The sequence below is a fragment of the Melospiza georgiana genome, chromosome 4 (assembly GCF_028018845.1).
Source record: "Melospiza georgiana isolate bMelGeo1 chromosome 4, bMelGeo1.pri, whole genome shotgun sequence".
Taxonomy (NCBI): domain Eukaryota; kingdom Metazoa; phylum Chordata; class Aves; order Passeriformes; family Passerellidae; genus Melospiza; species Melospiza georgiana.
This window is the reverse complement of record NC_080433.1, coordinates 21,709,071-21,736,465: the sequence shown is the minus strand read 5'-3', so window position 1 is coordinate 21,736,465 and position 27,395 is coordinate 21,709,071. Positions and strand designations below refer to the sequence as shown.

The 27,395-nt window shown below is 43.5% G+C and overlaps 1 protein-coding gene across 1 annotated transcript in view; it reads left to right on the top strand.

The window, feature by feature from the left end:
* LOC131082982 (inositol 1,4,5-triphosphate receptor associated 2-like) overlaps nt 1–27,395 on the top strand; it is a 36,284-nt gene that overhangs the window by 5,826 nt on the left and 3,063 nt on the right. The window contains 28 exon segments of the mRNA XM_058023260.1: nt 55–213; nt 645–762; nt 1,042–1,092; nt 2,202–2,279; nt 2,851–2,907; nt 4,727–4,786; nt 4,867–4,931; nt 5,021–5,120; nt 7,039–7,152; nt 7,420–7,521; nt 10,148–10,311; nt 11,758–11,878; nt 12,326–12,488; nt 14,276–14,337; nt 15,256–15,321; nt 16,098–16,206; nt 17,305–17,452; nt 18,263–18,344; nt 21,774–21,820; nt 21,905–21,969; nt 22,068–22,172; nt 23,607–23,689; nt 23,814–23,886; nt 24,595–24,649; nt 24,735–24,762; nt 25,287–25,427; nt 25,818–25,952; nt 26,679–26,826. Coding sequence (XP_057879243.1) covers nt 55–213; nt 645–762; nt 1,042–1,092; nt 2,202–2,279; nt 2,851–2,907; nt 4,727–4,786; nt 4,867–4,931; nt 5,021–5,120; nt 7,039–7,152; nt 7,420–7,521; nt 10,148–10,311; nt 11,758–11,878; nt 12,326–12,488; nt 14,276–14,337; nt 15,256–15,321; nt 16,098–16,206; nt 17,305–17,452; nt 18,263–18,344; nt 21,774–21,820; nt 21,905–21,969; nt 22,068–22,172; nt 23,607–23,689; nt 23,814–23,886; nt 24,595–24,649; nt 24,735–24,762; nt 25,287–25,427; nt 25,818–25,952; nt 26,679–26,826 — 2,699 coding nt within the window.

The window sequence follows — 27,395 nt, the reverse complement described above, 5'->3', positions numbered from 1 at the left end:
TGAAGTAGATGAAATTACCTTTCTCACTCTTGCCTGGCTTTTCCACTGGGATAGGGAGACCTCTGACTTGATAACCTGCCTTGCGGACCTGCAGTACAACAATCAGAAGCTTCAGGAGGAGAACAACAAGCTGAAGCTCACCCTGGAAGGTCTGGATGAGACCAACAGCAAGCTCCTGGCAGATAATGAGCATCTATGTCAACAATTAAAAAGGTAGGGGACTCTGATGGCCCCAGGCCTGCCATGGGCAGAGCTGTGATCTTGAATACTGAATTAAAATGGTTTCTACAACTATAAGCCGTGAAGTGTTGCAAAGATGAATTTGTGCTCAGGTAACCTGCTATATTTAACTGTAATGAGCTAAATTTTTAACATATTTAACATGGCTTTGTTTGCATCCACCTGTCTTGGATGGGGTTTCATCCCTTGCTGTAAGACTGGAAGAGGGTGAAAAAAAGGAAGTAAAACCATGAGATTTGCTTCCTGGACAGAAATTATGGGCTTAAGCTTGATTGTTGCGCTTCTGTTAAGTGTCATGCCAAAAAATAAGTCCCTGGTGGCTTCTAAAAATACTGTTTCCAGCCTATCTAAACAACCAACATTACCTGGCTGAAGTTTCTGTGGATTTGCTTCCCCCTGTGCAGCCTCCAGCACTCTGTGTTGAAAATCAAATCCCTGGAAGAAGAGCTAGAGGAAGCAAGAAACAACCTGAACGTGTCAGAAGAGGAAAGCAAGCAGATTCTCTGCCACAACAGACAGCTAGTAGGTGCTCTTCCTTGTTTCCCTTGTACAGCACCTCACACCTTGCTGTAACAGTGGTGTGGCTGCTCAGGCTGTTAAAAATCAAAAGTAAGACCTTCTCTGTGCCTTGGTGAAGGCTCATGAGCTGCACCAGCCTCAGCTCTCCCCTGTTTGTGTGTTCTCCAAAACAAAAGGATTCAACACCACACAATGTGTTTGTGATCTGCTGCTTACATGCTGAAACCAATTCTTCTGTTTTTCTCTTTTTCTGTGTTTGTTTTTTCCCATAAACTTGATCAGGAAAAAGAAAATCGGTCTCTCAACATCAAAGTTACTTCTCTCCAGGAAGAGGTAAAACAAATAATTTGATATGTTCTTGCCATTAAGAAATAAAATGTTTGTCATACTTTGAAGCCTTGCATGATAATTAGGTTATCAAAATATCTAACACTTTAAAAGGCTGATTTGTCATAAAACTTTATATCTTGAGGTTGCATTGTGCTTTTTATTTTCCACTTGCTGGGTGAGTAAGGATATGGGGTTAGGGAAGCATAGGGACAGACAAACTACTTCTCCCCCCCCCACCACCACCTTTTTTCCAAGATTTATAGACAAATTCAATGTATTTATAGGCAAATTCTATGTATTTCTGGTTCCCACAGCTATAAACAGACAAACTCTATATTGAAACAATCTCCATCCAACACTTTATCATTTCATATTCACTTCTGTTTTCCTCCCTTAAATCCAAAGGAGTAATCTTGTATAGAGCTGTAATGCCAAAAATAAGTAACAGAAATAATTTAAAAAATGCAGTGGATGGGTTCTTCCATCACAGATGGATCCATTGACACTGGCTAAGGACCTACAGGAGGCTTTTAGGGAATGCAGCTCCATAAGCAGAGAATCCCTAAGCTTGTTTTTTTATTCAGAGAAGAGCTGTTCATTCCTTCTGTTTTGTTGTTGTTGTTTTTTTTTAACTGCATCAGAGCAACTATTTTATAAGCTGGTTTTTGTCAGGTGATTAGTTTTTTAATGCTTGCTTACAGACTGTATTTCAGACTTTTCAGGGGGAAATGGAGAAACAGGTTAAATAAAAGATAGTAAAGAAAATCAGCACCTTCAGATCAGTCTTTCCTTAGTCCAAATATCTATTAAACTACAATTTTCTGAAAACAATTCTCATGCTGCAGGGCTGACTTTTCTTTAGCTCTCTGGGTCTGGCAGGGGGTATAAATCACATTTTGAGGGGTTTTCTCTTTTACTGGTGCTCTGGGTGGCAGAAAAAGGAGCAGAGGCAGTTTTGGTGGGGCAAACACATGGAATGTATGTGCACAAATGCTGGTACTGCTTGAGAGTAGGCAGCAGCTTAGGGGTGGAGATGTCATTTTTGCCTGGTTTCTTCAAGAATAAGCTGTCAATCCACTCAGCTGTGCCTAAACACTCTGTGTCTTGTTTAGATTATTAGGAATAGCATGGACATCAATGGGCTGCAAAAGAAGATTTCAGAGCTGTCTAAAAATGCAGCAGAGCTTCAAGTAAGCATTTCAAAGCTTCAAGTAAGCACTTCAAAACAAGAGGAATAAAAAGTCAACCTGGATTTTACTTGGGTCTAGCAAAGGGGGGGTTTCTGCTGCTGGAAGGCAAACGGTCCTGAACCTCTGTGTTGAAGGACTGCAGTGAGATAGTAGCTTGGAGAGTGGGACAGCTTTCACCAAGGAAGTTCCTGTCTGGAGGCTAAAAACTAGGCTGATGGAAACAATCCACAGTTTCATTATTTCCTCCAAGTTAAACTTTTTTTGGATACCTTTCCCTCACTATTCAAGAAAATACATTAAGGTCATGCTTTGAGAGGTGTTGCTGAAAATATTGGCCTGGACAGATGAGAGGAAACAAAAGTGACTGGAAGTTAAGAATGCTTTCACTCTTTGCTGGGTACAAGATCTGTACTTTGAAACAAACACCACACAAGGTATTCAAAGAAGAATTTGTTTTTTCTAAGTAAGGAACATTGATATTCTTTTTCCCTTCCTTGTAGGAAATAGCAACAGATTCTTATTATGGTCTGTAATGATGGCTGGGTTTACTTTTGATTTTCTCATTCTGCAGATGCAAACCCGTATCTATGAGACCACTGTGGCAAATAAAGAGGCAAGCCTAATCCAGGTTAGTTGCTTTTACTTCAGTACTGACTGAAAACCACACAATCACAGAATAATTTGGGGTGCAACAGACCTTAATGATACCTTGTTCCAGCCCCATGCCCTGGGCAGGGACAGCTTCCCCTGGCCCAGGTTTCTGGTCTGTACTGATGGGAAGATTTGTAAAAAGGCAAGGCAGTAGTATTCACTATGGCTCTTTGATTTCTACTCTTCTCCCACTGCAGAACCTGATCCTATAAATGGCTTCAAAGTAGGCGAGCTCTATTTAGGACCTGCCTATGAGTCAGCATAATTAAAGGTTTCAGGATTTTGCTTGCCTTTTTTTCTTTTTTTTTTTTTTAGTCACAACCTATTAAAACAGACTTGCAAACTTCAGACAATATGTCCAGAAACTTCTAAAGGCTACTTTGTTCAGCAGGGAGCTACAGAAGGCCTTTCCCTTCATGTCTTTTATTGAAATTGTTTGTGTCAAATTAGAAATTGTGACTTGGAGCCCAGTGGAAAAGGAAATTTTTCATTTTATTGCTGAGGTGCAATTATCTAGGCTCTACTGAGGAGTGAACATTTCAGATGTTTTTAAACATGCATTTTATACTAGAAAACAAAGCTAGAAGACCATACAAATGTGCTGGCATTCTCTGGATTCATGAATTATGCAAAGAGCTTTCTATGCCAGTGGAGTTTCTACTTATCAGGAATTTATAGCATGCTCTGCTAAAATATTTGACTATTGGGCTCCCTGCAAAGTGACTGCAGGTGAATTAAAATAGTAAAAAAGAGAACTGGAGTGTGATCCAGCTGATAACTTTGTACTGAGTGCTTTAATAGTTTTGGTTTGGTTGGCTGTTTTTCTAGACACAGCTTAAGGACACAAATTTATTGAAATCTTTTTTTTTTTTAAAGTAGCTTTTACTTTCTCCTGCTTCAGTGATTCAAAGCTTTTGTGAGCTCTGTAGTATAATTTTATTTCAACAAGATTCTCTTAATCTATTGACTAAATGGAAATTTTACAAGTAGACTGCTAGATTACATGTGGATAAATGTGAGTGGTTGGAATAATTTTGAAGAAACTGGCATAGAAACTTGTTGTCATTAGGATAATCTGGTTCTATAACCTCACTTTTCCTGCCTAGCTTTCTGTGCACTTCATCTCTTTCAAAATCCTCAATGATTTTGAAAGAGAGAGTAGGAAGAACTCATAAAAGTGAGAGAGGACAACAGCTCCTACTCTAATTTCCTATTTCTCTTATAAATTCTCTGCTGTCTGTGTAGTGTCTTATTGGAGTGGCATAACCTGACTGGAGTTAATTGCTAGTTGCTAAGAAAGGTGATGCTTCTACTAATTCTTCAGTCCTACCATGAGAGCTGGCTCTTTTTCAGCCTTTCTGTTGGGCTGTGTTTAATCTACGGGGTGCCATACTCTAATAATGAAAAACAAGTGAACTTGAAACATTGCAACTTGCTTGAAGGGTCAGTTGGGGTTAAAACTCATGCTGGCATGTAATATAGGTCATATTTTAAGTTAAAACTAGAGTATTTCTGTCTAGTTTAATCTGTTGGACCTGAAACCAGCTGAATAATATGTGAAAGTACAACACTTGGAGAAGAGGGTTTGTCTCCTTAATTTCAGAGTTTAGGTAGGCAAGGTCATCTGAGTGCTTTCTATTATTTAAAATTCAAGGTAACTTGTTGTATTCTTTTAAATTCACAGCTATTTTTGTGTCATGGTCAGGTTGCTGCTCAAGCTAAACTGTACATTTTACTGCTGTGATGTAGGATGGAATATAATTTTTTTGTTGTTCTTTTCTCAACAATCTCTGCAGAAGGAGCAGGACATCAAGGAACTCAAGTTAACCATTGTGGAGTATTCCTCAATCATAGAGGTATGGGCTGGGTTGGGTTTGGCCTGTGCTGATTCTGCATGGCAAAGTCAGCCTCTCACCAAAGCCCGTGGATATTTCAGACACTGAGAGCTGAAAAAAATAAACTGCTGGAGAACATCCAACACATGCAGCAAGAGCTGATCTCGTGAGTACTGTGGCCAAATCCCAGGAAAGGCAGTTCATCAGAAATCCAAAATAGACTGATATGTATTTTTTTTCCCCTGCTTCTTTTAGGCAAGGGTTGAGTTTACCATTGTTGTATAAATTTAACAGCAATATTCCTGAAGGGATGAGCACACTGCACTGTGAACTGGAGCTTGCAGAGTCTTCTGAGGTATGGATTAAACCCTAATTTAATCTCTTCCTAGTTGTCTTGCATCAGCAGAGGCAGAACAAAGCTCATTGCCTGTATATGATTAGATAACTCTGGAATTTGAAGCCATTAATCCTAGCATGTAAACACAGAGTGAGAAGGCTGCCATATTGTTCCAAGCACCTTGGAGAAAGTCCAAAGAATAGCAAACAAAACACTTGTAGATATAAAATATTTGCTCATAGTATCCTAGAATGGCCTGGGTTGGAAGGAACCTTAAAGATCATCCAGTTCCACCCCCCCTCTGCTCCACCCAGTAAATCTGGAGGAGCTTGGGTCCTGCATTTAGCTGGCAGAAGAACAGATAGATGGGAGAAGATACCAGTTTTCCAATATGTGAAGGCTTTTATGCTGCAGAAAGTAAATGACAGTCTGCTTCTCGTGCTGCCTACACCAGACATGAACAATGATTCTTTTTCACTTGTGAAAGAGGAGACTTCTTTTTCTTTGAAGTTGACTGTAGTGAGAAAGGAAATTCAGCATTAGAGTGAGCATCTCAATAAAATCGTTGGGTCCTAATCTAATGTACTGTTAAGAAACTCTGATAAACATCTCTGATGGCAAACCAAATATATTTAAATGAATAAAATAAGCTATTTATGTAAATAGAAGACCATTATTAGACTAAAATACCTTAATCAGAATTATTTACTTATGGCTACTTACACAGTGCACTAGCTATTAAACTACTAATTTCCAAGCTAATAATTGTAAAATAGAGTTTGTTATTACTTACCCATGTTGATGATCATGGACAAATCTTTTGTTCAGCTTTGAGGAGTAACTTTGAGGGCGTGTCCCCACTTGAGGGAGGGATCTCCCCACACACCCTGCTAGAAGGGGTGTGTCAGAAGCCCTGACTTTAAAAAGTGGGGCTGAGTTTTTATGGTAGAAAGTGATTGACTGTCAGATCTTTCCAGGCCAGCTGTGCCAGCTCAGTTGGGTCCCTTGTCAGGACCCAACTGCCACTTCCTCACTGGTGCCAGGAGGCAGGAAATGTTGTTCTTCACATCCTCAGAATTTTTAATTTTGGGATCAAGGAATCAGGCTGGTCTTTGCATTCTCCATCACCAACAGCAGCATGATCCCCCCCCTTATAAATCCACCACTGATGATTTTTGCAAGTAGGGTATGGCTGAAGCTGTTTTACACCACTTTAGGCAGAGCATCCTGCTACAATTATGGCTTTGGTTCTGATCTTAAGGTGAGCTATTCTGTTCCCATTTCCTTGGACAATCCATGGAGTCCCATCCTTCCCTGTGTGCTGCTTTCCTTTCAGATATGAGCTGTGCAGCACAGCTGACAGCAGAGATGCTGCTGAGTGATTTCTGCTTACTTCTGTGCAAGGAGCATTTGCAAAGAGTTAGCACATGTAGCAACAACAACAAAAATGTACAAATACACAAAAACTTCAGGCCCAGAAAGGAGATGTAGTCTTGGCTAGGCAGCTCTGAGGAGTTAGGTATCATCCTATACTGCAGCTCCCCAGAGCCCAGTGAGTCATTGTGTTTGCCCTTCAAAGGTGCAGAGACACGATTCCGTGGAGTCGCCTGTAAGGAAGGGCTCTGCTTACTCATCACTTGGTAACGACTCCTCTGGATCAAGATAACTAATTACTGATTTCCTCTTGCCTGCCCTGGCAGGGATATTTACACTGGATCACTCAGCAGCTTAGCTGGCTTGCTTTCTTTTCATTTTTTTTAAGTCCTTGTTTATGTGATGATTTTGGAAAAGTTTTTCCGAGCCTCAAGTTTTGGTAGCTCTGACCTTCTGGTAAATGCAGAGCAGGGGTACTTCAGGAAAGTCTAAATGTCACTGCTGCTGGTTTGCAATAAGGGGATGTCAAAACAAACTTGCTGGCTCTTCCATCTCTCCAAAGATTATCAGGACTGAACAGGCATCCCTGGATGAAACACTGGATCGTGAAGTGCAGCATTTGCTTCAGGGGTCTGAATATACAGGAGAAAAATTCAAGACCATCATGAAAAACCTGGTCAGTAGCAAAGCTTATGTGGATATTGCTGTCTTTGATCAGATATTTAATTAGGAATTCTCCAGGCATTGATAATCAGATTGTTTGCTCCTTCTGGAAAACTAAGAATAGTTTGAGATTGGAGGGGGTCATAGTTTAACAAGATCACCTGGCACCTACTCTAACACTAATTTATATCCTGGGTAATTCTAGGCAGAGCTGTAGATGTGCACTGAAAATCATGGAGTTTGGGGAGGTTAGTTTGGGGGTTATTTTTTTTTTTTTCAGCAAAAGGAAATATCTGAAGCAGAGGAACTTGTCATGGCTTCATTAGAATGGGTAGAAGATCCCGATGAGGACATGCAACAGGCCTGGGAAAGAAAACTTGTGGTGAGTAACTGTTTCTCTGAAGCATTTAGTGAAACAGTGGGGCTGTGCAAAAACTTCAGGTGGGTATCTTGCTGCTGCATGCTGTGTGTGTTTATTAGTGGAGATAGAATCCATCTGTGGGCCAAAGATGGCTGTATGGAGAGAAATATCTTCTTTACTGGGGTTTTCTGAGGAGGAAGAGGATTATTTCTGTTCACTTACATGCTGTGCTCTTGCTGGCTTGTCTTCTGCAAGAGCTCCTTTAGTTAAAACTCTGCTTGAAGGAAAGGGAAGACAAACCAGGTCAAAAAGCAAAGGAGGCTTTATAATCAAATTTCCAAATCAAAGCCTCCATAGGGTTTATTTGTTGTGAAAGGCGAGGAGTTTGGGTTTTACTGGGTATATCCTGCAGGAAAAATTTCAACAAAACCTTGTTTTACAACTTAATCTTGCATAATGTATTTCTCCTACTCCTCATACCTCTGGTGAGGCCTGCAAGCACGGACTTTTGCTCAAGGTACTGGTAAAAACATCTTCCCTATGTAGTGGCAAGTGCCTGTGGACACAACTAAAAACTTGTTCCCTCCTCCTCTCCCCTGTAACAGCACAATTTCTGACATTTCCATGCATCTTATTGGATGTGACTTTCTCTCTGACCTGCACCTTTCTGCTGATCTGTTGTTAGGAATGCTCCAACAAGCCCAAGCTGGACATTAATGCTGTTTCCCAGTTCCCTAATGGATGTCAAAGCCCACAGTTCCTCTCCCTTGGGTGACAGCCGATGCCGCCAGGGGATGTGCTGCATGAGGTTTTGCTTCTTTGGGGACAAAGCTGCCCTTCTTTTTCCTCTAGTGCTACACAATGGTGTAGCTGGGCCTCCTCTGCCTTCCTGGGCAGGGCTGGAGCAACCACTGGGAGCCATCCGGTCCTGGAGCCAGGGTTTTTATAACTTCAGCTCAATCCTGAAACCTTCTCCTTAGAGAAGGTGCAATCCTCTCACTCTCTTCAACCAGATGTGACTTTGGGTAGACTCTAGCAAACTGCTGGCTTGTGAATTGCTGTAGCTTTTTGATCTTGACTGGAAACCTCCTCCTGCAAAGCTGTCAGAGCTGAAAAATGCTTGTGAAGTTACTCACATTGGGATCATATTCCTGTTAAACATGTGAAGCTAAAATGTTTTGGTATAGGAGTTGGAGTTGATTGTGGCAAATGAATCCTACTCTGGCTCCTAAAGAGTGATGTATTTGGAAATTGAGCTAACAGAGGATCAAGAAAGGAAAAAAAAATCCTTTAAAATTAAAAGGTCCCATAGGGGATGAGAAGTGACTTCATGTCAAAAATTATCTCCACCTAGACAGAACAAGCCAGGTATGTGTGAAATTTTGGCATGCAGCTGAAGACCAGTAGATCAAAAAAAAGGGGAGGGAGATTCAAAGTAGCTTCTTCCAGCCTCAGAGAGAGTACATGGTCCAAGATTTAATTAGCCACTTAATAAAAGTTGTCACCAGAAGCCTTGCCCACCATTTCCTATAAAAATTATTATGGACATGTTTTGCTGGGGTTTAGTGTTTTCAAAAATATTTTAAAGGCTATTAGATATAAAGCCAACCTCAAGTGTGCATATTTACATATATGTAAGTGTATATAGTGACATCAGAATCTTTTTCACTCTTCTACTGTCAGATAAGTCTGGTACATGTGCTCTGAAAAGCCTATACTGTTTAAGTGTCAAATTACGGTATTTCTACAAGTGAGTGCTGCCTGCCTTGGCTGAGGAACAGACCCTCAGGATGTGGGCACTTGCACATGGTCACATCCCATGTCATCCTAGGAGCCCTATCAGCAAAAACTTTTTTTTTTTTCCTTTTTTTAAGCATGATTTGCTATTTTTTTTTTATTTATTTGGAGCTCATGAGCATCAGACTCCAACTTGCAAGCAGATAATGTGGCCTGTATTTTTAAGACTGATGTTTTCCCCTTGGAATTGCTGCAGAATCCCAGGAATATAAACTTCATTCTTTCCTGACCTCTGTTTGACTCTCATTAAGCACTCTTTAAAATCTGAGGACACTCTTTCATGTGTTCAGTTGAGAAAGGTCAGAGAGAGCGCACTGGATTCTTCTTCTCAGGACTTTTTACTGAAAGAAAAAATTTCTTCAGAGAAATAGAGTTCAGTCTTACCTAACACTTAATTTTTACCCTTTTCCCTCCAACAAACCAGAGGTAAATCTAAAAGCCTTCGTGGTGGGGGTCATCTCTGGCACAGATCATCTGCTAAACATGTACAGCAAACGGGTTTTATTGGTTCTTGGTTATTTCATTAATTTTGCTGTAATACAAACCCAATTTGGACTCAGTGGACTCAGTTGTACTTTGAGGAAAGGGCTGCAGAAGCTGAAATTATCAGTTTGAGAGCTTTCTGCAAGATAATCTTTATTAAAATATCCTCTTAGGAGCTATGGGTTTTGTTGCTGTATCTGGGCACCTTGCTGGTGGAGCTTCATCTTTATTCTGGTAGTGTGGGTTGTAGGTGATGATATTAATTGGTGGCGCAGGGAACTCAATTCTCACCATGTAAATTAAGGCTCTGGCTCATTCTCTGGTTCTGTTCCTCCTCTAACCACATGGCAACTTCAAAATTCCACAGGCCCTCAAGCAAGAACTAGGGGAAAAAAGACATCTTTGGACCCAGAAACTCCAACTTTTGGAAAAATGCAATGAGTCCTTAGAGGAGGATTTTCTTCGAGTGGCAGGCAACCTGAGGAGAACCAAGACAGAAGAATTTCACCTAAGGATAAAGCTCTCTGCTAGGTACTCCTTCAAAGGATCTCTGTCTTTTTTGGGGAGGGGAGGTTGGGTTTTGGCTTGGTGGTTCTTTTGGTTTGATTTGGTTTTGTGGGTTTTTTTTATAGTTGCTTAGCTGTTTAGTATCTTATTTTGGGGTGGGTTTTTTAGTGGAACAAAGTCTACTGAATTCTTAAGTTTTTTTTCACAGAGGAAATGGTCTTCTGTTTTGGAGAGTAGATCTGGTTTTAGCACAAGGTCTGCACTGTGTGGGAGTTAAGGTTTGTGAGTGAACTGATGTACAGCCTTGAAGGTCCCTTTGAAAACATCAGGGAGACCACAGACTAAGCAGTTAAAGCACAAGGTGCACTGCCCATTGAGCAGGTGTAGCCCTTAAAAAAACCTGCTGGGATTGTGTGAAGCAGGAGAGCTGCTAAATATCTCTCTGCAGGTATTTTTGCTTTGGGATACAGTTGCTAGGCTCAGGGAAGACATTATCTCAATTCCCCAAGGGTGTAGCTTCAATGAGTTGTCATTGAATATGAAAATGTGACTTTTTTGGCATATGGTTCCTTCTGTGGCTTGTGATCTTAGAAACAGGATCATAAAATGGCCTAGGCTGAAAAAGACCTTAAAGATCATCCAGTTCAAAGACCCTGCTATGGGCAGGGACACCTTCCACTATCCCAAGTTGCTCCAAGCCCCATCCCTGGGTTTGGGATGTTCCTAGGGCTTGGCAGCCCTGAGACCTGATGCAGAGCAGTTGTACCATACTTTTGCCTGACTTACCTTCCACTGAACCACCCATTACATGCTCTCCCTCCACCTGGAAAAGAGCTGATAAAAACACTAATGCCCTGGTTTCTTAAAGCTGTCTCCGTGTCAAAATTGTGATGAAAGCAATAACAACAAACCCCAAACCCTCCCTCCCCCACCCAAAAAAAAACCCCTGAGGTGAGTTAGAGAGGAAATGGGCAAGGGTTTCTGCAGTGGAAAAGAAGGGCTTTATTGAAAGCCATCCTCTTTAGCACCAGTTCTCATGGCATCTGCTTGCTGTCAAATGAAATTCCCTCTCAAATGTGAAGAAATCAATCCATTGAAGCAGTAATAGCTCCTGGGTATCTTTTTATAGAATTACTGCCTCTATATCTAACTACTATTTCTCCCAAACCCTGAGAAAATGCATTCTGCTGTCCCAAGTGCAAAAGCTTGCCCACTAAACTCTTCTTGCCAGTTCTCTGGTGCTTCTCCTGTGGTACCCAGCAATGTTACAGAAAGCCTTCATCTCCTTCCTGCTATAAAAAAAAAAGATGAAAAATGTCTGATTCCCTGGTGCTGGGTCCTGGGGAGCTGCAGTGTGTGACAGCTGACTTTTGGTACGTGTCCCAGCAGCCAGAGGGTGTCACCTCCCAGGCCAGCCTGCCCTGAAATGTCATTAATGGGTTGTGCTTTGTGCTCTCTCTCGCTCCGCAGCCAGCGCAGGGTCAAAACTGCCAAACAGCTACTAGAAGAAACTTTGGCAGGTGACCAGGCAGAAGACCTGTGTCTAGAGCTGCAAAAAGCCAACAAGCAGCTGGAGAACATCAGCAAGCATGTAAGGGGCAGCCCAGTTCCCTCTGTGTGGGGCAGCAGGAGATGCCGAGGGCCGCGTCCGACGCGCGGCCGCCCTGGGGAAGGGAATCGCGCGTTCCGAATGCTGTGCCTCCCTGCAACAGTGGAACCAGCAGAGGAAGTAAAATTTGAGGGGGTGGTGACAACAGTTTGCTGATGAAAGAGGCAGCATTGCATATTTGTGGTGGCTTAAAAAAAAAAAAGAGAAAAGAGGGGGAAAAAAAAGCACCCAAAAATAGCTTCCATACACAGTCCACCCCAACGTAAAAATGCAGAAGTTCAGAGGGAGCTTTATCACTTCCTGAGAAAGAACAGATGCAGTTTGGTTTCATTTACATGAACTGTAGAGCCTTCTTGTGCTAGCCAGGCTGCTTTATTTTATATTTTTTTTATTCCTTTCTTTTTTCCCTAAATATTGTTTTGTGCCTAGGCGGAGGATCAAGCTGAAGCATTTCACTCTGCTCGTGAAGAAGCAGCATCCTTGAAGAGCAAGTTGGAGGAAGCCATTTCTGAGCAGCAGAAGCTCAGGGATGTGAATGCTGCTTTAGAAAGCACTTGCCAACTGCTTCAGGAGAAGGTGGAAGACCACAAAAGTGAGTAACTTCTGGAAATGTGCCAGCATTCACTTTTTGCATGGGCAAGTACTTCAGGGTTTAGTTACATCAAGGGAAAATAGGACTGATCTGCAGGTCATCCAGTAAAACGCTCTGTGGAGTCTTGCTTGTTGTTTTGGGATTTTTTCCCCCCCTTTTTTCTACTTTTCCTTCTCCTTGAAGAGATCTGCCACCATCTGAGCTGAGAAGCAGGTGGGATCCTAAGGAGTGGGTGTTGGGATCCACCGAAGCTTCGGAAGCTCCCAACAAAACCCCCAGTCCTAGGAAGGGGGATTAGTAATTCCACATATGGCACAGGTACTGCTTTACCAAAAGTGCTGCTCCCCACCTTATACCTAACAAAGCCATCCCTATTTCTTGAGCTTCCTGAACCAAACAGACTTGATTTTTGTACGTTCTGTGCTCTGTTTGCTGGTTGTGCTTGCTCTGTGTTTTTGATTAGCTGTGTGGTGTAAGGCTGCTCTCTTCAGTGGAAAGCAATCCTGTCACTGCGTTGTACACGTGCAACTTCTGCCACAGAGCCATGGAAACTTCATATTGCCTCTTTGTGACTCACTTCCTGACATCAGCACCTCAATAACCTGGGCATTTAAATAATGCAGAGGTCTGAATCCAGAACACATGGCCTTTTTCTTCCCTAACCCTGGAGTCTGATCACTTTCCTAGAGAAAAGGGATTTGACTGATTTAAGCCCTCTGAGTGTTTTGCCCTCAGGCACACAGTTACCGTATATGCCCAACAAATGTGTGCACTGCAAACAACTCCGTGTGAAGCCACAGTTTGTCTCACCAGGAAAACTCCCTGGGACCCTTTGCTTTAGCTCTAAGGCACAACTTTGCACTGATATTGGCAGAAACAGCCCCAAACTGTGCCTGCCCCACTCTGACCAGTGATTTGGTGTTCGTGTGTGTGCTCATGTTGCTTTCATGCTTCCCACAAACCATGCAGCTGCTTTATTTTGCTCTTAGCAAGAGGCATGACAGTGGTTTGTCATTTTCCATCTCTGAATAGATGCTCTCCTGCAAAGTGAGCTTGGGTAGATCAAGAGAAAACCCCACATATGTGAGACTGGTGCCACTGTGACTAAATCAACCACCCCCCTAAAAAAAAAAAGATTAGCCCCCAAAGAACCACCATCCTGAAAATTATTAGGACCTTGGCTTTAAATTACTCCAGTTACTTTACAGAAATCTTTCTGTAGATAAATAAACTGGCAGGTGTGTAGAGAATTTGCAAAGCATTTTGAAGAACAGGGCTGACAAACAACACTGGCACTGAAGAAAATAATAAAAATGCTTTATATTGGTTCCTTTAGAAAGGCAGACAGGTCTGGTGCCTCTTCTGACTGAAGGGCTGGGCTGTGGTCTCCTGCCCACCTACCCATTCCACCCCCTACTTCCTCCCACCTGCACAGTAAGAGGGGAAAATGCTTCTAAATACAAAGCCCATGGATTTTAAAACTTCTGTACAGGATGTCAGCTGGAAAGGACAAATATTTCTCTTCCCCCAAGCTGTAAGTGAAGGATCTGTTTCCACAGGGAACTGTGGCATCCTAACACTAATGATGTGGGGAAGCTTTGCCCTTGATTTGCGGGTGAAGATGTCCAGTGTTTTCTCTTTCCTTTGAAAACGCTGTTGCAGGCTCAACCAGGCTAATGCAAACTCTAGTAAATTCTGATAAGGAGTAGTTAGAGATGCTGTAACATCGGACTGCTTGTTATCAAGTTGTTAGGAGCCCTGTTAGACTTGTAAATGTCTCTTCATAGCAACTGCTAATGCCCTGAGATGGGAACTGCTGCAGAGGCGTCTCTGTGAATTGGTGTGCCAGGTATGGTGCCCTTTGCTGGCAGCAGGAAAGGTGGGCTTGCACAGGAAGGGCTCTGGTGGAAGGACAACACAGCTGAGAACAGCTGCAAACAGTTTGACAGCACCTGGTATCTTCTTTCCTAACATGTACACAAGCTGTATGTACAAATCTGCACGTTATTTTCCTTATTCAGCCTTCTGGGAAAAATGTGTCAGGACTTACAGGTGTGGTGTTGGTCTTCACTGTGAGCAATTGTGATTGTATCAGAAGGGGCTGAGGGAAACCTTCCCTGATGCACTGGTGATTTTTGTCCCACTCTGCAGACAGGCTTGAAAACAAATGCTTAAAATTTCATAATGTAAGGTTTTTTTCAGTACCCAGACACTGGAATAGGTAGTGAAACAGTTATTAACTTTGTGGCCCTCTGTGGAGAAATACATTGGAGATTACATAACTCTGGAGTGCTTTGCTTTGAATAAAATTACTTGCCTCAACTTTGGGAGGGGGTGGAGGGGGGAACATTGTGGAGAGACTTTTTTCCCAACTGGCTCTAGTAAGGAACACTATAGCTCAGGATCTGAGCACTCTGGATTCAGCACAGATCAACAAGGTATTTAACATCAAACAGAAGGTCCTGAAATGAATGTCCCCTAGGCTGTGACAGGAGCATCAGAGGAGCAGAGTCAAAGCTGGGCTATCTGCACATGAATAAAACTTACATTTGTACATAAGGGTCTGCAGAATTAAAGGCTGAAGGTGGCAAGGGCAAACAGCTGCAGCATTTTGTAGTTGCAGTTTTGCAACTGATAGCTGCAAGTAGTTCAGTTGGGAAGATAGTTTCATTTTGCTCAGAATCAGTGGTCTAGCACTCCTTCTCCTTTTTTTGTTGGTTTTTTTTTCCTTACCTGCCTGCCTTAAACACTCTCTCTATTACAACAGTGCTGTGCAGAGTCAGAGTCTGAGTGCGCTCTGCTGCCCACGGTAGTTGCACACGTAAAAGAGAAGGTAAGTGTGCTTGCTGTGATTGCTGAGCCTCTTAAAATGGGATGCTGGGTTTATTTGGGTGGGGTTTTTTCCCTTCATTACCTCAGGGGAATAAATAATGTTCCTCATGAGAAACTGAGTTAAATATTCTTTAAAAATAATTTTATATCAATATCTGTGTATGTGCATGCACGTGTTTACAGGTGTACAAAAACATATTCCAAACTTTATTGCAAAGCTAGGTTTCTCTGAAGCACAACACACACATGTGATAAATTGCTTTTTGAGAAGCATCAGAGTCTGAAGATAGCACTTCTTCCAGTTTCTTTTCCATTTTTTGTTGAAGCAACCTTAGGTCAAAAACAGCTCTGCACATGTTGTTTCAGGAGTCTTCTCAGATGCCATCTTCAGATGACACCTCTTGGCTTGGCTGAAATAGTGTGTTTTGGATTATTTTCTTTGTTTTCTCTTTTTACTCCCTTCACAGGATTTGAGTGGCTACTTTGGTTCTCCTCTCAGGCTCATCTTGCCTGCTTTTGTAGGGTTTATTTCCAGACCTAGCTTGAACCAACTCGTTTTGTTGCAAGTGCAAAGTTTCATTATCCTGCCTCTTCCTGTGACTGTTCTGCCCATTAAAGATATGAGCTCTTCTGCTTTTCTTGACAAAAAAGCCACAGAAAGATGTATTTGTGTAACTGTTGGTGTTACATTATGCAGATGCCTGTGTGTGGGGGGAGTCGGTGGCATTAATGTATTCAGTGCAGTGGAACAGAAGCACTTCTTATTCTTTCAATTAGCAGCTCCACTGCTCCAAAAGACCATGGAATGAGGGACCCACCTTGTACTCTGACTTTCCCTGGGCACTACCCTCGAGTGCTTCACGCTGGCACAACTCCCCTCTGCTAGGTAAGACCTGGTAGTGTTGGACATTTCTCTGTCTCTCACCTGAAATAGAGAAAGAGTTGGCAGAACAGTCTCAGTAGTGCTGAATGTGCTGCTGGAATGTGGAGAATCTGTTGTGGGCTTTAACCTATTTCTGCATGTAATCCAGGAGTCTGAACCATGATTACAGTGCTTGCAGTGAAAGGCCTGAAGAGGTGGCTGTCTGTCAACCTGGCAGACTGCTCCCAAAATCTTCAGGAACTATTGGGAAAAATTATATATCCAAGTATATTCCTGACAGGATGCTTGTCAGTCTGGGCCCAGAGGGTGTGAGTTCTGTTCTTCCCATTCCCTCTGACTGCACTGTCCTGCTCCTTGGCTGCTGAGCTGAGTCCTGGTTTAGCAACCTGAGCAGTAACAGAGCTACTGAGAATAAAATCATAGCGAGAGAATGGTTTGGGGAGGGACTAGAAAGATCAGCTAATTCCAACCCCTCTGCCATGGGCAGGGACACCTTCCACTATCCCAGGTTGCTCAGAGCCCCATCCAGCCTGGCCTTGGACACTGCCAGGGATCCAGGGGCAGCCACAGCTGCTTGGGGCAGCCTGTGCCACTGTCCACTCAGCCTTCTCTTCTCCAGGCTGACCACCCCACCTTTCCCAGCAGATTGTACTTGTTGCTTTTTTCTGCACTCCTGAGTTGTTGGAACTTCCCTGCAACTCTCAAGCCTTATGAGGATTAAAAGCAGCCACTGACAGCCATGCATTGCAGAGCTGCAGGGTGCTGCATTTGGGATTTCACACACAAATGTTTCTCCCAGCAGTGAGCTGGTACCACACAGAGGCTCTTCTCACACAGAATATACATGTTCAAGTGTAATTCCAGGCATTATTGATGGGAATGGAAGCAAATCTTCCTTTGCTACACATTGCCAAACTCTCCATCTACAGAACAAGTTGAGGCCACGCAACCAAAGCCTTTCTTACCGAGATAGAAATTGCCTCATTATAAATCTCTGCTTGATTGGTCTGCTTCTTGATTATTTTAGAGTTACCAAAAAACTTGTAGCTAAATCCAGCTTTGCCAAGAACCACCTCTCTTCATGCTTGTCCTTCTCACCAGATGCTCTGACCTTGGAGACCTCCTGCCCAAATAACCCTCCTGGGCACAGCTGGGATCAGCCTTGCAGGCAGAGCTCTGGCAGCTGCACCTTGGAGAGGCATGATGTGGGACATGTGTCCAGCTCAGATGTGACCTCAGGAGGGTGCAGGTAAGGTGGTGTAATCACCTTTTTGGGGTGTAAGGGGGGGGAAGAGTCAACAGGGTCTAGCAGATTGCATGTGCTGGGTTCAGCTGCAGGGCCCTCCCTTAGAGGGAATACTGGACACCTGGTGATCAGCCCGTGGGGATCCAGGGCAGCACTTTGCTTCTGTTCACAGCTACCAGAATTCTTTACTAGAACTGCTGGTAACCAGCCAAATACCCTGATGGGGTTTCTATTTCATGCTGGAGAACTGAGACAAGAATGCCAAAATCATGTCTATATTCCATATTTAACTCTAATTTAACAATTAACACCAATTTAACAATTGGTGTTGCCATTAGGTGCCAAAATCCTATTGGCTTTGAGGAGTCACTTTTCTTCTTTTGCAGAGCTTAGAGCAGGAATTCTGAGGTCCTTGCCTATCAAGCTGCCTCCTTAGGTCTTTAAAATAGAGATTGAACTGCTTGAGATTATGAAAGCTGAAGTGAATTGCAGTGAATATTTTAAAAGATGAGGATGTTCCTGAAGGTGCAGAAGCAGGCAGTCTGCGGCAAGAGACTCAGCAGCTCTCAAAGCTTTTGCCACTGGTTTTCTGTGGAATAGTGCAGTGTGGAGGAGGTTGGGAAAAGGGCTGGTGGTGGTTCTTGCTGTTTGGGGGAGGAGGGATTGATGTTGGTGATGAATTTTTCCTTCCCTAAGAGACCAGCTGACTGACTGCACAGAGAGTGGTGACTTCAGTTGTTGTGTGCTTAAGGAAAATGGGCGCTCTATCTCTCTGTTGTTTGGGCAATATGCAAATAAAGCCTGTGTTGCCAGGTGGAAAATATGCTCTGCTGATGACTACACTGATGCAGACCTTCCTGTTTCCATTACAATGATGGACTCTTCACTTGCTGAGGTGAGTGCTGGCTCTGATGCCTGAGATGTGGTTTTGAACAGGCTTGAGCATTTCATGCCTTGCTCAGACCCAGGTGCAGATGGCTCAGCTATAAATCAGCACTGCTCCTCAGTGGATGGAGCTGGCACCAGTCAGCAGGGTGCTGTGGGGGGTGTTCCCTTCTCTTTGGGCATGCTTCTGCAATACCTTGGTTATAAAATGAAATGTCTTGATATTTTGTGTCTTGAACATCAAAACCCAAAAACTGGGTCATGCTTTTAGCTATGGAGTGTTTTAAATGTGGTTTCAAGGGTGGAGATAGTGCTGGTTCTGCAGTAACAATTGGTTCTGCCAGGCAAGAACGGAGTGTTTTCACTCCTTTTCTCCACCTGCAAGGAGCCACAGGATGCTTCAGTTGGGAGTACTGCCTCTCTTTGCACTTCCTCCCACAGGCACCATGTAACAGCTGAAAAATGCCATCTTTGCTGTAGGGGAGCTTTCCTTCAGCTGGTGTACTCAGCTATGCCTTCACTGCTGCCCTGAATCCTGCATCTAGAGCTTGAGCTGCAGTTTCCCTGGGGCAGCAGCAAGAGAAGCTGCAGCTCAGCACACCTAAACTGTGCCTCAGTCCTCACTGTTGAAGTCTAGACCTCAGCTCCACCACACAGGGCTCCTAATGAGCTTACAAACTCCTTTATTGGTGGGGATGGTGGAAGAATATTGATCAGTGGTTTCTATGAACCTGGAAATAACCTTTTGGGACCACAGAGCAGCCAGCCTCAGGGTGAACCTGCCTGGTGTGTGGTACCTGTGAGTACAGGATGGTCTGGTTGTAGTGGTAAATCAAAGCAGAAAGTGCAGTGTGGGTAGAAAGTAAGAGTGCTGGGGACTCTGGTTTCAGCACACTGGGGTAGAGCAGGTGAAGGACTCCCAGCTTGGGTTGCTATTAAGTGCCCTTAAAGAGGATCCTCTCAAGGGTTCCTACTTATCCAGTCCTCCTGGAAAGTCACAGCTGTGCAAAGGTGTGTGAAACATCTGTGCTTTGTTGCTCTGGGGCTTTCTGTAATTCCAGCTGGGCTCCAAAATGTCTCTCTCCATCCTTGTTATCACTTTTTAGTACAAGCTTTGCACATGAATGTTCTGAAGGGGGGAAATGTAAATGTTTAAGCTTGCCCTAGAGAAAAGGCAAATGGGCTGTGCCCAGTATCTGTTCAAAACACTGGTATGTAGGAAAAGTTGCATATCCTTATTCAGTACAAAAACTCTCCCTAGTTTTCTTTGGAGTTTTATTACTCTGCAGTTGCAGATGTATTTGAGCAGATCAGATTGTAAGTAACTCAAATTATTTGTGTCAAATCATTGTCACCATAGAAGCTCAGGGGCTACTTAATAAAGGAGCACTTGAGAGCCAAGTGAAACTTGGGCTTTTTGTTCTTGTTTGGCTTTATAAATGTGGAAGTTGTACCACAGCCTGAAAACCTGACAGGTCTTCCAAATGTTAATGATTGTTTGGGGAGAGTTGTACAAGACTGTGGCCGGAATTCATGGGCTGAGATAGAGAACCCTTGGATTATTATGCTAGAGGGATGGATGTGGGAAAAGTGATAAGGGATGGGCTTCAGGATATTCTTTGGCTGTTTTTCCTCATTAAAGGACTGTGCCATTTTCCAATGCTCTGTCAACAGATTTTACTGTGAGGGTGAGGAGGCCCTGGCACAGGCTGCCCTGAGAAGCTGCAGCTGCCCCATCCCTGTCAGTGTCTAAGGCCAGGTTGGATGTTGGTCTGAGCAAACTGGGGTAGTGGAAGATGCCCCTTGGCCATCAGTGTTGGAACTTTGCTCTTTAAAGTCCCCTCCAACCCAAACCATTGTGTGATTCTGTTTTATTAAGACATCTAGAATGTGGTGTTTCTCTTTAATTGGGAGATTTTTTTCCTTTATGTGGAATCCATGGGACTGTGCAATCCTGGCAGCCAGCTTAGGGGTTTAAAAATGAATTGAGCGTTTTCCTTCATTGCAAACAGAAATCACTGAGCATGTGCCCATCTGGGCAGGTACAGGTAATGTAGCATAATGTGTCACTTCAGTTCTAGGTGATGCAAGGGCTTTTCTGTTTGCTTGGGTGCTGTGTGTTACTTTTAAAAGCCCTTTAGATTTCTTTTCTTTCTAACATGATGGTATCCTTCCTCCTTAATACTTCTGCAGACACAATGTCCTGAACAAGGCAAATGTATTGCTGCACTTCCTCAACTTATGAGAGAATTCAAATAATAAAAATAGCCTGAATTTGCATTAGGGGAAGCATCCACCTGGCTGGGCCAGGGCTGTGCAAGAGCAGCCCTGCCAGGGCAGGGAGGAGGGAAAAGGCACTTCCTAATGCTAGGGGCAGTTGGTCACTCTTGGGAATGACTCGGGCCCTTGGATACCTCCTGCTCTCATTTGCTGGGTTTCCTGTGTCCTCTGAGGGTGTTTGAAGGGGGTAGGAAAGATAAAAGAACACTTGCTGATGTGGTTTTTCTGCTCTTTCTCCACACACACTTCAGTAGTGCTCTTGGGTGCTTGCTGTGGAGGGAGCTGTTCGCCCTCCTTCCTTCTCCTCTTGGAGAGAGGAGGGGGGGTTGTGCTGGTTTTGTTTTCTGTTCAGCACTTTTCTTCAACAGAGGGTGTAATTCAGCACAAGTCATTACCAACTTAACCCTTTGAACCTCATCAGTTCCCCCCTGTATCTTCAGCCATAAAGAGACCAACCCAACAACTGAATGAGCGAGCTGGAGCTCTCCAGGGTGAAATGCAGAAGAGGGACATTGCACAAATAGCACCTCCCTCGAAATTCAAAGCCTCAAGAGGATATTGGTTTTGTCTGTGATGTGATAAGGCTCAGGTCCAAAACCACACTGTGGCAACTAGAGGAACATGAGCAAAACTGCCAGCTTTTAATTGCTTTGTTCCTCTGCTGCTTGCACACCAGGGAGGCTTGAGGCCTCTGAAGGGGCTGGGTAATTGTCATATTTAACATTGTTGCACAGCACACGAGTGTTCTGAGCCATCTGCTTGCTCATGCTGTGACTATTGACACTTTTACCTAATGAGGCTAATCTCTACAGCCAGGTGAAGCCCTGTGTACCTCATTAGTAGGTTTTGGGCTCCAGACCACGAAAATGGATCTCTTCTGATGCAGAGTTAAGATGGAGCAGTGGTGGTGCAGTAACGTGTTTGTTGGTCATTGAAGATGTGAGTTAGGAGCCAACCACAGAGTGGGGAACAAAAACACCTCTCTGAGTACAACATTCCTGAGATGGCTTTAGACTAGTTGGTGATTCTGTGAACTTACCAGCTAGTTCTTCACTACTGGAATAGTTTAGGCACAGCTGGGAAAGTTAAAGTTTTGACATACAAGTTTTATACTGGCATTAACCCTCTGATACTCACTCTTCTTTCTCTCTCTCTGAAGATTGATCGTGAGGAGTCAACACCACCAGCCATGCTGATCGCATCCAGGTCAGGTCTTGTGCAAGATTTAAAAGACTTATATTAAGATCTGAATCATGTGGATGAGTATCTGAAAGGGTTTTGTTTTGGCAGTGATCACTTACCATCAGCCCAAGAAGCTCTTGCATCCTCAGTGGAAAGCGCAGCACTGGTACCAGGTGAGTCCTTAACCTGGGGCACTGGGAGTCTTGGATGTGCCCAAGTCTGTGTGTTTACTGAACAAAGAAAGCTGTGTTTCTGCTGTCTGGTGTTGCAGGCTGCCTTGTTATGGAGGAAAGCTCATCCAAGGGCTTACATGAGAGAGGGGAAGATGTGGCAGTGGAGACAAGCAGCAGCAAGGAGCCAGCTGCTCCCGTGGCAGGTACGGTGGCGGCTGCACTGCCTGTTGCTCACCCTCGGAGGAAACTGTTTGCTTCCAGCACATCTTTGAAGTGAGGAAGCTGAGTAAGAGCAACAACATGAGAATTTCTACTTTTGCAAGTGTTTTACCTGTCAGTGCTCTCAAGCCTCCGTGAAGCTGAGTAGGAATGAAGTTTTTTACCCCTCTTACCACAGCACTGCAGGCAAGGGAGCATGAAACAACTTGGTGAGATCTTGGGGCTTGCTCAGCTGGTAAAACAGTGAGTGGGTACAAAATCCCAGACCATTTTGACAAGAGAAAACATGTTTTTGTGAGTTTAAACAGTTATTTAGTTCAACAGTGCCACTAAGCACTTTCTTCTCGTTCAAGGCTGTTGCACAAGAAGCTGGATGGGTCAAGAGGCGAGATGAGGGTAGAGGCATTTGAATATTGTTCTGTCTTTGCTAGAGCCATAAACACCCACCAGATTCTTACCAACTCTCATGATTTTCTTCCACTGAAAAACTATAAAATCAAACCAAAACTGGAGCATCTGTACACACTGTATTTAAGCTGGTTTTGTGAAGCTGATCTGAATAAGCAGCGCAGAATACCTGTGTGTTTGTTTATAATATCTTTTTAATCTTTACCTCAATATAAGACTACAGTTTCTTGTTTGGCTTTGTTTCTTTCCTCAGTACTATCTTCCTGAAATCTTATTCTGTGTCATCATTTAAAAGCATTTTCTTTCTACTAATTTCCCTCTACTGTTAATTTTCATATGTCATCCAGGTGCCTTTAGTAAGAGGAAGCAGATATGCAGAACAGATTTAAAGAAGTCTCAATAGCTTTAAAGTCTGAGAGTCCAGCTATCTGTTGCACATCTCTGAAAAGAAAGTGTCCTAATACTGGAACTAATAAATCTCCCCTTGCAGGCTTCCAACTTGAAGCTGGAGTTTTTCTGGATTTTTTGCTTTTTTTCTTTTTTTTGTTGTTCTCTGTGGATTGCTTTGGCTCACAGCTGTGTGACTGCATAAACAGAGAAGGAAACAAAATATTCTTGATTGTTTTAAGGTATAAATACTAATTAAAAACTGCCTCTTTAAACAGCAAACACACCACCAACAAAACAATCTCCATGCTGGTAGCAAAATATAAAATTTATTTATCCAAGGGAATATTACTGTAATTCCTGCATCTTTAACTACAGGAAGTACATTATATTTTCAGCTGTAGACATATAACACTTCTTACAGGGATTTTTTCCAGTCTTAGTTATCATACTTCTTCCTATGTGTCTTCATGGTGTTCTTTGCCTCCTCTCTTTCTCAGTGGTATTTCATGGCATTTGGTGCAGTTTTTTAGCTCGGTTGGCCCATGGCTAAAATGGTGGATGTTGGAAGCTGGGTGTGCTTTATTAATTGCTACATTTGGATTTGGGAATGTTGTTCACAGGACCAAGTCAGATCACAAGGGAATCCTCCCTGGCCACGGAAGAACACAAGCCTGTATTTCAAAATGTTTTGAAGCAAGACCTGGTAAGAGTGCTGGTGACAGTGAAAAGCCCAGCTGGGTTGGCTGAGCGGTGGCAAAGGAGGGGAGAGGCCCCTCCAGGGGTGGTGTGGCTGCTCCCTTGCTCTGACTGCTCTGATGTGCCCTTAGGAAGCGGACCAGGAAAAGAGAAATAACAAAGAGCGGAGTGAGGAAGCACTAGCTGTGGCTCCCAGCAGGAAAGGTAAGGGGGTTTTGCTGGACACCTTCATGTTCCTGGAGCACAAGCTGAGTCCAGAGCTGTGTAGAGAGGTGCAGGGAGTTGCCTGTCCCACACCAAGTGTGATGTTTTAGGGCTTGGTACCTGCAGTTGGAGATCACAATGACTAGAAGAACAGTGGTGTCATGCAGAATGTGCTGCTCTGATTTCTGCAGATACTGATCTAACCAGCTCCACATTCCTCTAGACAGGAGGAAAATTCTTAGCTGCAAAGGAGTTGGGATATTTGAAACAGTTTTGGCACTCCTGTTCTCCCCAGAGATTTGTAAGAGAAGCATTTCTGTGCTATCCATGATATAGAGGAGCAGGATGATTTTTCTCCTTAGGCATACCTCCTCTTTTGCCTTTGGAGATCATTAGAAGCTGGTGAGGTAGTAAATTGCGTCACATCCTGAAGCAAAAACCTTCAATTAACCATTTCTATGCTAATAATAAGTAGCAGCTGAAGCGCCCTGAACAACTGTCTTTTGGGGCCTTGTACAGGTGGCAGTGCCGTGGTGCCTCACAACAAACAGAACCTGAGGCACATGAGTTCTTTTAAGTGGTGAGAGCTTAAAACTGTAAATCTTGAACAAGGGGTTTTGTGGAAGCTTAAAAGTCTCTCACAGGTTGGTTTGGGGAGACTATTTTTTCACTTTGGTCTGAAAATGGGTTTTTTTGGTCTCTTCTCAGGGAGTTCACCCACTGCAGGTGGCATTAAAGGAGATAAAACCAAGCAAAATGAGCCGTAAGTGTTTTGATTTTCAGTGATCACCTGCAGGTATGAATTTAAAGCCACAGTCTGTTCCATGGTTCTTTTTCTTCCCCTACAGTGACTGTCCAAATGAGAAGGAAGTGGAGGTAAGTCTCAACTGCTTGTATCTATTTCAGACATCAGATCTTGTAGATAAACTCCTCGTATGTAAAAGAATAATCCAGCTTAAACTGGATGTATTTCTGCAGTCTAACTTCTGAAATCTCTTTCCAAGCCTAATGGAAATTTTTGCAGGAGATGGGATGGAGAAAGGTGGAGATCTGTAAAATTGAACAAAGACTTGTCACTACTGTGGCATTTGTTTGCAAGCTTGAAGGAGCATAGCTGTGACCTCCTCCCAGGCAGAATGTGCTGATTTAAGACAGTTTTGTCAAAAGGCACAGATGGCACATTGTGCTGCTAGGATGTCACCTCTTCTGGCTGCAGAACGTTCCCACCATCACTACAGACGGGAAGACCTGCTTTAAGGAAGTGGGTCATGTTCACTTCTTCTTCTGTATCTCTCCTAAACTTTGGTCACAGGGTATAGCCCCAAATGTCATATCAGTGTCCAAATCTACTAAACTTCTGCATCACTTGGATTCCTCTGAAATCTTTTCTCCCACAACAGGCTGAATTTCTGAGGCTGTCTTTAGGTTTTAAATGTGACTTGTTTACCTTGGACAAAAGAGTGAAGCTTGAAGAGAGGTCCCGAGACCTGGCTGAAGAAAACTTGAAAAAGGAGATCACAAATGCTGTGAATATGTTAGAGGTAAGGCCAGGGCTGGTAGGGTGGATGGGATAAGTAGATGTGAGTGTCTCTTAAAACAGCTCTTTAAAGTGGGGTGTGTGCATGGGATGCATGATGAGCAAATATGAAGTTCTGGAGCAATGCAGTTGAAATATGAGAGATTATGAAGGGTAGCCCTGATCCAAGTGTATTGCATGCGCAGGCAGCAGGCAATTTTTCTGTTGCACAAACATCTGACCCCTGCTTCAACTGCTTTTGTGCTCCAGTCTCTGCCCACTGGAGCTCTCTATTCAAGTTGCACTGAATAGGGATGTTGATGTGGGCCTGAATGCAGCTCCTCAGTGTCATCAGCTCAAACTTCATTCTCTGTTCATAATTCACACCAGTTTTCTTACCAATGTGTGCTCTTAGGCTTTAGTTCCTTTGTGTGAAGAAGATAACCAGGCACAGGAGATCATTAAGAAGCTGCAGAAAAGCCTGCAGTTCCTTAGCCAATATGCAGCTCGAGTTGCCAGCAGAGCAGAGATGTTGGGAGCTATTAATCAGGTAACACTTTCCATCAAAAGTATTTTGTACAAAGCTAAAAGCTTCTAGCTGCAAAGGGATGGCCACATCTTGCTGGGCTTATGGTTCCAAGATTGCATTTGGGAATCTGGTGTGTGTAGTGTAGACTGCTCAGGACACCTTAGTCCTGGCCTTCTCTTCTCTCTGTGTTCTTATAAGGAATCCAAGGCACGGAGAGCAGCCATGCTGCACTAGAATTGTGCAAAAACCCACAGCAGAAATAAGGTTCTGGTTGAAAAAAACTAAACAATAAAGACTTTGCAGCAGTGAGATGTACAGAATACCAAGCAGTGTGGTAACAATGGCCTTGATGCTGCAAAGGTGGTTCTGTGCCTTATGGAAAAGGCAGCTAATCAGCCAAACGACCAAGTCCTGCTCAAATGTTAGGTGTGATTGTGTATAATACCCCAGGGCAGCATAAAAATGACTTGGCAATACCAGCAAATGCATGGTGGCAGATGCGACTGCAGATCAGAGGAAGTGATGATGATGAGTTGTAAGAGCTTGGCAAACTGAAGATTGATTGATTTTACAACAAGAGTGATCTCCAGAGAAATGAAACCTGTGTACCATGTGTCAGGACAGGGATTTATTGAAGCTTTGAAAAGGAGGATAAAAGTGAGATAGCAGAGGAGAGCAGGTGCTTGAGGGGGAAATCTCCAAACATGAGGCAGTTCCTGAGAGCTGCTGCTTTCCCTGCTCCCTCAGGAGAGCCGGGTGAGCAAGGCTGTGGAGGTGATGATCCAGCACGTGGAGAACCTGAAGCGCATGTACGCCAAAGAGCACGCTGAGCTCGAGGAGCTCAAGCAGGTCCTGCTCCAGAACGAGAGATCCTTCAGCTCCCTTGGAGACAGAGGTAACCAGGAAAAGCCTCTTTCCCCTCTCTAGCACCTGCCAGACAGGCCCTTATAGCTGCAGAATAGTCCTATAATCCCTTCACATCTTGGGTGACAGAATTATACAGTGGTTTTGTCACCTCCTCTAAAAATGAAGGGGGGGGGGGGGGACAGCCATCTATTAACACTATTAAAAGCAGCTCTCTGAAATTAAACTTGAACCTAAACTGTCATGGGTCTCAGGCTGTGTGTGGGGGACCACTGCAAGCACACAACTATGTCCTGGCTTTCAGCAAAGGGCATGGCATGTGCTGGTGATAGTCTTCTTCCTTGTGAGCAGTAAGTTTAGGTGCTTGTTCACAGTAGCTATTTCTAGGTAGCTGAGCTTTGGCTGCTCTCTACACCTGCACCCTTTCTACATTGGAAATTAAAAACCCCTTAAGTGCAGGGGGCATCTATTTCCCCTTCTAAGCTGCCAGGTTTGCAGCCAGTGTTGTGCACTTGTTGCTTTGCCAGTATTAAACTCTTCTGAAAAATAGGATGTGTTTTTTAAGTGCCAAAAGGGAAGTCTTCCACACCATGAAATCCT